Raw genomic sequence first — 12,812 nt, forward strand, 5'->3', positions numbered from 1 at the left:
GCCAAAGGACCTGTTTTCTGCTGTATTTCTTTATGACTCTATGACAAGTAAGATTACTATCAGATCAACAGTGATTTTATGATATAGGGGACTAGGCTGAAGGAACTAAGATGTGTCCTCCTGTTTCTGATTCTATCATTGAGGAACCTCACTATCCAGGATATGCCCTACAGCATGAAACCCAATAGCATGCATGGCAGTGATGCTTCATTACCAGACAAACTCAACGCCTTCTATGTACGCTTTGAAAGGGAGAACACAACTACAGCTGTGAAAATCCCTGCTGCACCTGATGACCCTGTGATCTCTGTCTCAGAGGGTGATGTTAGGCTGTCTTTAAAGAGAGTGAACCCTCACAAGGAGGAAAGTCCCAATGGAGTACCTGGTAAGGCTCTGAAAACCTGTGGCAAACAACTGGTGGGAGTATTCAAGGACATCTTCAACCTCTCACTGCTACGGCAGAAGTTCCCACTTGCTTCAAAAAGGCAACAATACCAGTGCCTAGGAAGAATAATGTGAACTGCCTTAATGACTGTTGCCCAGTAGCGCTCACATCTACAGTGATGAAATGCTTTCGGAGGTTGGTCTTGACTAGACTGAACTCCTGCCTCAGGAAGGACCTGGACCCCACTGCAATTTGCTTATCACTACAATAGGTCAACGGCAGACGTAATCTCAATGGCTCTCCACAAGGCTTTAGACCAGCTGGACAAAACAAACACCTATGTCAGGATGCTGTTCATCAACTACAGCTCAGCATTTAATACCATCATTCCCACAATCCTGATTGAGAAGTTGCAGAATCTGGGCCTCTGCAATTGGATCCTCAACTTCCTAACCAGAAGACCACAATCTGTGTGGATTGGTGATAATATCTCCACCTTGCTGACGATCAACACTGGTGCACCTCAGGAGTGTGTGCTTAGCCCACTGCTCTACTCTCTACATACCCATGACTGTGTGGCTAGGCATAGCTCAAATTTACTGATGATACATCCATTGTTGGTAGAATCTCAGAAGGTGACGAGACGGCATACAGGAGCGAGACGTGCCAACTACTGGAATGGTGTCGCAGCAACCATTTTTTTTTCTTCTGTATTATGTATTGCATTGAACTGCTGCTGCTAAGTTAACATATTTAACAACATATACCAGTGATAATAAACCTGATTCCGATTCTGATTCTCATTACTACCAACTGGGAAGTGATACATGAGCTTGAAGACCACACACAACATTTTAGGAACAGCGCCTTCCTCTCTGCCATCTGATTTCTGAATGGTCCATGAACACCACTTCACTACCATCTGATTTCTGAATGGTCCATGAACACCACTTCACTATTCCTCTTTTGCACTATTTATTTTATTTCTTTCTGTAACTTACAGTAATTTTTATGTCTTGCACTGAACCGCTGCCACAAAACAACAAATTCCTTGGCATTACCACTACTACTTTATCATTTACTGTTGAGTCATCTGATGTACATTCACTCTAGCACCTAGCATCACTTTATGGAAAGACAATCAACCTATGTATATGAACTATCTTAATGTGTTTTTTATTATCGTGTTCTTACCATGTTTTTTTCTGTGCTGCATCCGATTCAGAGTGACAATTACAGTGGCTTCAGGTTAATTGAGCCATCGATTAGTCAGGGCTGCTGCTTATTTGGAACAAATCTTAAAGAACAAAAACTAATTGCGAAAATAGCCAGGATTCCCTTTGTTTATTTGGAACACCATGCACTTGTGCGGCTGTTAGACACTACACTGTGCTTAGAAAGAAGAGATTTTAAAGTGAGTGAGTGACTGAGTGTGTGTGTGATTTTTGTCACTGATAGTTGGAAAGAAATCAGCAGTTAGACAATTCAGAACCATTTTACTCACTGTGGTTTCAAGCATTCGGGCTTGGAGATGCCAAAAATGGCCAGGAGTGAAAAAAATGAAATTATTTCACTACATCAACAAGTTAATCACTACAAATAATTTGAAGTTATAGACAATCATCTTGAATGTTACAATTAAAATAATGATTTGTAGGATGCAATCATTGAAAGCACTGTAGCCCACTATCTGCACTGATTTTGTTCATTTTCAGTCAATCAAAAGAACATGTCAGCAGACACTGAATGAATTCCTCCATTGTATGAAGGCAGTCCAATATCTGCTCCTGTTGTCTACACTGAATTTGTTAATCTACAATCAATCAAAAGATCAATCGATTAAAGGGATAAATTCTTCCCTTTATAATTATTAGGAACTAATACAATTTTATAGTTTTATTAGCATTCTAAGTTATTCTGTATTTCCTTTAAATACATCATTTGTTATTCAGTTAAATAATAGTTTGTTTTTTTAATACCTTTTAAACTATTTCCAGTTGATTTGAGGCAGCTACTTAATTGGGCCAAGATATACAGGTGCTGATGTGTACAAATTAACTAGAATCCATTGTATTTCATTTCCTTTACATTTGCGCACTGGCAAAGGACATTAAACAATCTTGGATCTTGAATACATCAGAGATAATAAACCAGATTCTGATGTAAGTCTAACATAAAAACAATAAAACCAAATAAAAAAAACAAATAAAGTGAAATAGAAAATATTTATTTAATATCAATAATAAAAGCAAAGTATTCAAATAGATTGTATTATCTGTAAAAAAAATCAGTATCAATCTGTACCAACAATGCACAGCAGGTGGTGCTGAAAGTTAATTGTGGAGTACCTTCAACCATCACTGGAATTTATTCGGGACAACTCTTAAGTAACTAATCACAAAATTAGCCAGGATTTCCTTCATTTATTTGGGACACTATGCAACTTAATTGCAACGCCAGACTGTTGCCAAATAGTTTCTAACTAGCATCAGTCATGTGCACTTGAATGGCCATGAGTCATTACTCCATGCTTAGAGCAAACAGCTTTTAAATCACGTCAGTTCCGTGTGTTTCAAAAAGCAGGCGATTTTTGTCACTGATAGCTGGTGAGAAATAAGCAGTTATTCAGAAATGTTTTGGTCACTGCAGTTTAAAGCATTTAGGCTGTAGTCAGTGAATGGCCATAAGTGAAAATAAAACCATTTCACTACTTCAACAGATTAGGAACTATGAAAAATTTGAAGACTTCAATAATCACCGTGAATGTTACATTACAATGAAAATGAAGGTTTGGAGGATGCAACCATCGAAAGCACTATATGAGAGCAGTCCATTAGCTGCATGTTGTCTGTGCTGATTTTGTTCACTTACAGCAGGGCTTCCCAATCTTGGGTCCAGGATCCCTCAGTTAATGGCAGGGATCCATGACATTAAAAAAAGTATGGGAACACCTGATTTACTATTGTAATGCCCTGGTTAAGAACATGTTTTACTGTGCTTCTACTACTATGCTGTTTAGTATTTTTACTTTAACAGTTTTCAGCAAACACAGTGTGTTCTGTTAGTTAAGCTTCATAGACTAGTGTTTTGGCTTCGGCTGAGGTAAGCAGCATTTGCTTAACCTAGGAATGTTGCATCAGCCAGTTGAGTTTGTTTGATATTGTGTTGTAACATTCTGTTCGTGGGATGGGGCAGGATCAGATTTCTGAAGAACAGTCTGGTTTTAGGTTTTTTTTGTTAGGAGGTGCAGAGAAGAGCACAAGGGAAGATGCTCGGAGGATCCCATCTGAAGGGGAGACCCTATTGTAAGAAGGACTTTGTGCAGACGAATGGTTCAAAGGAGGAGGTATCAATAGTTCTGAGTTTGCCATTCAAACTGGTCTTCGAGGGAAGTTTTAACTGTGGCTGTTGTCTTTCACACACGTGGGTTCAGCACATGAATAATCAAAGCAAAGCATCCTAACTACACCAGAAATTAGCTCCAAAGTTTATGTGCATATTTAGACTGGTTTAACAGTACAAGGCCCTTTTCATTTCTCCCCCCCCCCCACATAAATGTTTACACTTAAACTTATGCCTTTGTAAGGTCTGTTATTTCCCTGCGAACGATAAGTTTGCATGGGACAGTATTTACATAGCATTCATCACAGTTTTCATTCCATTATCGGATTACTGTTTGGTTGAACCTGATTCATACCAACCCTAAAAGGGTGTTGCTTATTGAAGGTGGCCTTCTCATTGTTACCCATGCAATACTGATTCACATGCCTGTTAGCCAAGTTAGCTAATGAACCAAGTTTGTTACGAGCCACAGTGAGAGGGTTAGACAGTCAATCAAAAGAACAGTCACATACACTGGACGAATTTCTCGGTCAGTAACTATTAGGAAATAATACAGTTTTATAGTACTGTAGTACTATTAATAATGTTCTAATTTGTTCTGTATTTCATTTAAGTATATAATTTGTTGTTCAGTTAAATGGCAGTTTGTCTGTTTTATACCTTTTAAACTATTCCCATGGTGGGAGAGTCTAGGACAAGAGGGCACTGCCTCAGGATAGAAGGGCACCCTTTCAAAACAGAGATGTGGAGAAATTTCTTTAGCCAAGGGTGGTGAATTTGTTGCCACGTGCAGCTGTGGCGGCCAGGTATTTAAGACAGAGATTGATAGGTTCTTGATTGGACATGACATCAAAAGTTACGAGGAGAAGGCCAGGAACTGGGGCTGAGGAGGAGATAGAAAAAAGGATCAGTCATGATTGAATGACAGAGCAGACTCAATGGGCTAGATGACCTAATTCTGCTCCTATGTCTTATGGTCTTCTTTCCATGAAACTTTGGGTAACTGGGGTAGCCACTTAATTGGGACAAAATGTACTGGTCACAATGTGTCCCAATTCACCGGAATTCACTGTGTTACAGTTGTGGAAAGCCTAATGTATTTATAACTAAGAATTTTCATGCAATTTGATGCCATGATTATTTATACAGCAAGAATTTCATGAATCAACTCAGTGAAACTGAGGAGAATTTTTATAATTGCAGATGAATTAAAACAGCATGCTGATTTTTGAAATAATCTTACAAACACAAGTTCAAAACAGGAATATGGAATATAGTAAGCATAATCTAAGAATGTACCTTCTTGCACCAAATTTCCTTACTCTATATTAAAATATCTCAACAATCACTAAACTATGTGATGTTAAGAGCTCAAATCTACCAATTCACTACATTAAAGCAGTGAACTGTCACATTATTTAGCACTGGAAGTTTCCCATTTTGATGATACTCTTTCATACTCAACATTTTTCCATAGCTCAGCATTAATAACAAGGAATTTTCCCATAGTTTATTACAATTTCCGCAGGTTTTATAATGAAACTATTTATTAAGAAGCTTCTTACTATTAGACTGGGCATTCTCCAAACACCATCCACATACTCTGTCTACACTTCTCAATGCCTCAGTAAAATAGCCAATAGAATCAATGATCTCAGCCAACCCAGACATTCTTTCTTCTCCACACACCCCCACGTCACCATTAGGCAGTAGATATAAAAGCCTGAAAGCACTTTACCAAAGGCAGCTTCTATCCTGCAGCTATAAGACTATTGAAATGTTTCCTAATAGAAAAAGCTGGATTCTTGACATAACAATCTCTCCAATTATGGCCTTGATCCTTTTCCAAATTGTTAAATTGGAGAAGGTGCAAAACTGAATTATGAGGATGTTACCTAAGATGGAGGTTGTGGGTTATAAAGAGAGGCTGGATAGGTTAGGACTTTTATCCTTGGTGAAAAGAACACTGAGGGATGAGCCTATATTGGCAGAACTTGAATTTGCTGATCAATATTAACATAGTATGTTACTTTTTATTTAGTGGTGGGTGTTCTCGTTCTATTTAATAGAGTTACACAACATATAGATAAGATGAGGGGCATAGACAAGGTAAATAGCTAAAGCCTTTTCCCTGGGTAGGAGAGTCCAAAACTAGAAGTCACAGGTTTAAAATAGGAGGAGAGAGATTTAAGAACCCGAGGGACAACATTTTCCACACAGAGTTGTGGGTATATGGAACAAGCTGCAGAAGAAGTGATAGAAGTACAATTACAACATTTATATGACGTTTGGACAGTATATGGATAGGAAAGGTTCAGAGGGATACAAGCTAAACACAAACAAATGTGACTACCTCAGTAAGGTAACTTAGTTGGCATAGATAAGTCAGGCTGAAGAGCCTATTTCTATTCTGAACAGCTGTATTCAGCGCCAAGCTCAATGCTATCACAGATCAGGCTGTTAAGAAGACATATTCATTAGGACCCTAACATTTTCTCCAATATTCATCCTTCAGAACATCACTTTAAGTTTACTCCCAAGTTTTAGAGATGAAAAGCTTCAGTCACAACAAATAGAAATTTCTACACCCCTAATCTAGTTCAAAAGCCCACGGTGCTGCAGAAAATTGGTATTGGACAAATGAAGAAACATTTTAACAACAGAAATGTCATCCAAGAATGAAGAATAGAAAATTGCAAAAATTTGTTTAAACTGCTGTAAGCACAGTCATCAACAGTGGAACAATTAAAAATCCATGATTGTCTAAAGGCCATAACTTCAGGAGTTCACTGATCTTCGATATATTGTAGCTGAAAGAGATTAGGTAGATAATGGTGGGTGAGGCCATGGAGGAATTTCAAATAAGAATATAAATTTCACATTTTAAACAAAGGCAGAATGCATGCCAGTGTGGGTCAATAAGCAAAGGGATGGTGAGAGTGATTAGAGGGGGCATATTAAAAGGAAGGCATGAGTATACAATGGATGTATATTGGATAGGTAACTTAACAAATCAGATCCCATCCAGATGGACCTCCAGCACTATAAAAGACTTAATAATTATGAATGGTTGCACTGCTATGGCCAAGATTTCCTTGAAACAAATCAGAAGATTGAATGGACAAAGGTAGCTCTGACATTTGAAGAAAAGCAACAGGAATATGCATTTTGGTTGTAACCAAACTTCTACTTTGAACTACAGCAAATCAACACCACTTCAAAAACTTACTCCAAAGTGAGATAGTCTGAACTGAAGAAAGGTTGCACATCAGGCTTTTTATTTCACTATTCCTAGTATATACTGAGTAAAGCTGTAAGCAATTTCTTTCTTTAATGCAAAGCATCGACTTCTAAAGTGACTTCTACAGATTGCTTGTTTCTCTCTAGTTTAAATTCTGTGATATACACTTCTGAGAATCAGTGTAATAATAAGATAAAAAAACAAAAAACTGCAGATGCTGGAAAACTGGAAAAATAATAGGAAAAAAATGCAGGAGATACTCAGTAGAGCAGGAAATACCTGTAGAGAGAGAGAGAGAGAGAAAGACAGAAATAGGACTTAATATTTCATCTGGTAAAAAGTTATGGATGTGGTGTTGCTTGCCTTGTTGAGCATCTCCAACATTTTCTGCTTTTACTTCAAATTTATAAAGATACTAGGTTGGGAACAATTTAGCTATTGGGATTGGATAGGATAGACTTAGCACAGAAGTGGTTGAAGTAACATTTAACATTGAAGTGAATGAAATTAAAGTTGAGAGGGTTTTAAAGAATGATTATTAATTTCAAATAATCAGCAAAGGAATGACAAATATTTTCTTCCAGGAGTTGCGAGAAATTTGGAACTCTGGCCAAAATGGTACAAGTATCTTATCTACCACTATCTACCAAAACCATATGATCATATAACAATTACAGCACGGAAACAGGCCATCTCGGCCCTTCTAGTCCGTGCTGAACGCTTACTCTCACCTAGTCCCACCGACTTGCACTCAGCCCATAACCTTCCATTCCTTTCCTGTCCATATACCTATCCAATTTTTTTTTTAAATGACAAAATCAAACCTGCCTCTACCACTTCTACTGGAAGCTCGTTCCACATAGCTACCATTCTCTGAGTAAAGAAGTTCCCCCTCGTGTTACCCTTAAACTTTTGCCCCTTAAACCTTTGACACATTTGAATACTGTCTACATGTGCACCTGAATAACTGTGACTACAAGACTCCAAATGTTGGGCAAAAAAACGGAATTAGGCTGTATTGTTCTTCACTGTTTGGCATGGACACAATGGACTGACTTCTCACATAATACATTTTCTCTGATTTTACACTCCATTCCTTTAAGGTTTTATGCTCTTACCATTTTCACTCCAATCACCTGAGCCCATTTAAATTTTAATTAGATTTGTAAATTTGAGAAGCGCAATTAACTATCCTCCCATAGAAATATCTTCAGCCCACAATGTTGCGCCGACCATGTAATCTACTCTAGAAGCTGCCTAGAATTTCCCTACTGCATAGCCCTCTATTTTCTGAGCTCCATGTACTTATCCAAGAGTCTCTTCAAAAATCCTTTTGTATCTGCCTCTACCACTGCAGTACATTCCATGCACCCACCACTCTCTGTGTGAAAAAACGTACCCCTGACATCCGCCTTGTACCTGCTTCCAAACACCTTAAAACTATGCCCCCTCATGTTAGCTATTTCAGCCCTGGCAAAAGGCCTCTGGCTATCCACACGATCAATGCCTCTCATGATCTTATACACCTCAATCAGGTCACCTCTCATCCTTTGTCGCTTCATGGAGAAAAGGCCATGTTCACTCAACCTATTCTCATAAGGTATGCCCACCAATCCAGGCAACATCCTTGCAAATCTCCTTTGCTCTCTCTATAGTATCCACATCCTTCCTGTAATGAGGTGACCAGAACTGAACACAGTACCGCAAGTGGGGTCTAACTAAGGTCTTATATAGCTGTAAGATTACCTCTCAGCTCTTGAACTCAATCCCATGGTTGATGAATGCCAACACACCACACACTTTCTTAACAACACTGTCAACCTGCACAACAGCGTTAAGTGTCCTATCGACACAGATCCCATGATCTCGCTGATTCTCCACACTGCCAAGAGACTTGCCATTTATATTATATTCTGTCTTCAAATTTGACCTAACAAAATGAACCACTTCACACTTATCTGGGTTGAACTCCATCTGCCACTTCTCAGCCCAGTTCTGCATCCTAGCAATGTTGTGCTGTAACCTCTGACAACCCTCCAGGCTCTTCACAACACCCCCAGCATCCACAACTAACCTACTTCCTCATTCAGGTCATTTATAAAAATCACAAAGAGCAGGGGTCCCAGAATAAATTCCCATGGAACACCAATGGTCACCGTCCTTCATGCAGAATATGAACCATCTACAACCACCCTTTGCCTTCTGTGGTCAAGCCAATTCTGGATCCACAAAGCAAAGTCCCCTTGGATCCTATGCTTCATTACTTTCTGAATGAGCCTTGCATGGGTAAACTTATCAAATGCCTTACTGAAATCCACATACACTACTGCTTTACCTTCATCAATGTGCTTTGGTACATCCTCAAAGAATTCAATCAGGTTCACAAGGAATGACCTGCCCTTGACAAAGTCACGCTAACTATCCCTAATCAGATTATGTCTCTCCAAATGATCATAAATCCTACCTCTCAGGATTTTCTCCAACAATTTGCCCACCACTGAAGTCTCACTGGTCTATAATTTCCTAGGTTAGCTGTACTTCCTTTCTTGAACAAGGGAACGACGTTTACAACCTTCCAATCCTCTGGTACTTCTTCCATCCCCATTGATGATGCAAAGATAACTGCCAGAGGCTCAGCAATCTGCTCCCTCACTTCCCACAGTAACCTGGAGTATATCTTGTCCAGTCCTGGCAACTTATCTAACTTAATACCCATCAAAATCTCCAGTACATCCTCCTTCTTAATGTCCATACACTCAAGTGTTTTAGTCCGCTGCAAGTCATCCCACAATTGCCAAAGTCCTATTCACCACTGAATATTGAAGCAAAGAATTCATTAAGTACCTCCGCTACCTCCTCTGGCTCCATGCTCATGTTTCCTCTCTCACTCCTGATACATGCAATTCTCAAACGATTCATCCTCTTGCTCTTCATATACTTGTAGAATGCCTTGGGGTTTCCCTTAATCCTGCTCGCTAAGGCCTTCTCATAGCCGCTTTTAGTTCTCCTATTTCATTCTTGAGCTCCTTCCTAGCACGCTTGAAATTTTCTAGAGCTCTAACAGCACCTATTTTAACTAGATTTTCTACATCCTTTGTACACCATGGTTCTTTTATCCTACCATCCTTTCCCTGCCTCAATGGAACATACCTATGCAGAACACCATGCAAATTTTCCCTGAACATTTGCCACATTTCTGCCATGCATTTCCCTGAGAACATCTGTTCCCAATTTATGCTCCCCAGTTCCTGCCAAATAGCATCATATTTCCCTCTACCCCAATTAAATGTTTTCCCAAATTGTCTGCTCCCATCCCTCTTTAGTGATATGGTAAAGGAAATAGAATTATGATCACTACCTCCAAAATGTTCTTCCACTGAGAGATCTGACACCTGACCAGGTTCATTTCCCAATACCAGATCAAGTACAGCCTCTCCTCTAGTTGGCTTATTGACATACTGTGTCAGAAAACCTTCCTGAACACATCTAACAAACTCCACTTCATCTAAACCCCTTGCTCTAAGGAGATGCCAGTCAATATTAGGAAAGTTAAAATCTCCCAACACAACCACCCTATTATTATTACAGCATTCCTCTCTGCCTCCCGATCAGCTCCTTGACGTCTCTGTTACTATTGGGGTAAAAAACACCTAGTAGAGTTATTGCCCCTTCTTGTTTCTGACTTCCACTCACAATGACTCAGTGGACAATCCCTCCATGACTTCCTTTTCTGCAGCCATGACCCTATCTCTGATCAGCCGTGCCACAATTCTTGCCTGAGTCATCAAAGTCTCTGGAATGGTCACAACATCCCATGTTTTACAAAACATCTAAACTGAGAATGATCTTTCCACAGCACAATCTTTTTCAATGATCTTGATGATCTCTCCTGGATATACTTCCTCCCTAATATCTCATTCCCCTTATCTAACTTCTATTTTAAATTTTATCATGCTGCATAGTTCGAACACTTGATTCACATAGCTTAAAGTTCAATAGCTTTCCATTTACACCCTTTCTGTATTATTGTGCTATAACTGAGCCTCATATAGATCTACACAAAAGTGCCAAGCAGTTCTTTGAATAATTAATCAGCCATGATGGAATGGTGGAGCAGACTTGATGGGCCAAATGGTCCAATTCTGCTCCTATGCCTTATGATCTTTGAAATTAACCCTGGTTCATTCAAGACTTTGTTTCACTGGCAGATTTTGAGTATTGCTTGACAGGAAACTGGAAAATTTAGTATCTTGTTTACTTTATCAACCTTCTTCATTATTACTTCCTGCTATCTAATGATAGAAATATTCTGACAATCCATGTGCTTTTTCCTGTATTTTTTCACTGAAATCTTCACATACATATATATTTTATGAACAATCTGCAGAAGCACTAATGTTGACACATCAGAGTCCTACAGAACATAAACTCGGGTTCACCGAGTCTATGTGGACAGTCAAGCTCCATTTACATTAGTTCTGAACCACAACAGCCAATTAATCCCAAAAACTGTGTATCTTTGACACATGGGTGAAAACCCATATGGTCACAGAAAAACATGCAAACTTCACAAAGTCAGTACTCGAGCCAGTGGAGCTGTGAGGTAGCAGCTGCACGAGCTGTACCTTTCTTAGTATGTCTCATGCTGTACTTTCAATTATATAAAACATCTAAGGTATGCAAAATGCACTTAACAAATTTGCATTTATCTACACATATACCTGCCAACCTCTCATATTTCATACTTTCCTACTTTGCCCAGAGAGATCTATTCTCACTGAATTCAGTCAGAGCCTGTACACTTTTAAAACATTAAGTTCTGCGCCATTTGAAAACACATAAGTGGATTAATTTGCTTCCCAAAAATTTTAAGTACATTTATTATCAAAGTATGTTTACATATTTTCAGTGTATTCAAAACATTTACAAGTTTGCTCATTCCATCTGCAACTGCTGCTGAAATGATAGCAGTACATTTTTAATACAGAAACAGGGACACCTACATTTCTTTTAATCTGTCCATGTCCATCCAGATTCTCAGACCCTCGTGGGTCAGCATGAAATCTTTCCACAGTTCCTACCTTATATCAAAAGTTTGACTTGAATAATAATCTAAAAAAAAACACAATTTCAAAACTAACGGCATACAAAATTCTAACACAGGCAAATGTTTTGGCTTTGTATACAGTCATTGAAATTCCCAATGGACTAACAGAGTAGCAAATTTGTTAACAGACTACCAAATACTTTTGGAAGTTTCAGTTTTCCAGGTAGTTAACCAATTTTATCAACAACAAACTTTTCAAAAAAATAATGCTCCCCAATTAAGAATTACTACTGTTTTCAAGTGACAAACTTTTTATTTTTATAAAAATTTTATAAAATTAATCATGGAAGTTAACACCACCGTGACATTTTTCACCTCAATTAAAATAGTGTTCTTTCTTCCCTGTTGCTGTAAACTTCCTTTAGTAGCACTATTTTGCAAATGGTGAATATTACGTACCTGTGCATCCCAATTTTTATTCAGGTAATAGATACACGTGACACATCGTCCATCTCCATTTGGATTATCAACATGCCGTACATATCCTGTTCCATTGCCTGGGTAACATGCAACCATTGCCTGTAAATGGGTGAACAAAAAAAGAAATAAAGAAAATCATTACAGCGTGAACTGTCAGTGAAGCTTTTTCAGTTTCCATTCTTTCTTAATGTTGTAGTTTATGAGATGATAGTCCAGTCTATTGAAATTTCTGTCAATCATTATCCTCTGGTATTTATGCCTAACCTTTTGTATTTGCTTTAGTTAAGCCATTTTGCTGTGAAAATGAAATATCTAGA

At 38.5% G+C, this 12,812-nt stretch overlaps 1 protein-coding gene and 1 long non-coding RNA gene across 3 annotated transcripts in view; one reads left to right on the forward strand and one right to left on the reverse strand.

The window, feature by feature from the left end:
• LOC140733395 (uncharacterized) overlaps window positions 1-12,812 on the forward strand; it is an 83,117-nt gene that overhangs the window by 43,473 nt on the left and 26,832 nt on the right. The gene's annotated exons all lie outside the window — the stretch shown is intronic.
• The window catches only part of egln1a (egl-9 family hypoxia-inducible factor 1a), a 91,008-nt gene that overhangs the window by 29,932 nt on the left and 48,264 nt on the right, over window positions 1-12,812 (reverse strand). For both annotated transcript variants that reach the window (XM_073056665.1, XM_073056666.1), the window contains exon 2: window positions 12,475-12,594. In XM_073056665.1, coding sequence (XP_072912766.1) covers window positions 12,475-12,594 — 120 coding nt within the window. The remainder of the gene's footprint in view (window positions 1-12,474; window positions 12,595-12,812) is intronic.

This window comes from Hemitrygon akajei, chromosome 9, assembly GCF_048418815.1.
Source record: "Hemitrygon akajei chromosome 9, sHemAka1.3, whole genome shotgun sequence".
Classification (NCBI taxonomy): domain Eukaryota; kingdom Metazoa; phylum Chordata; class Chondrichthyes; order Myliobatiformes; family Dasyatidae; genus Hemitrygon; species Hemitrygon akajei.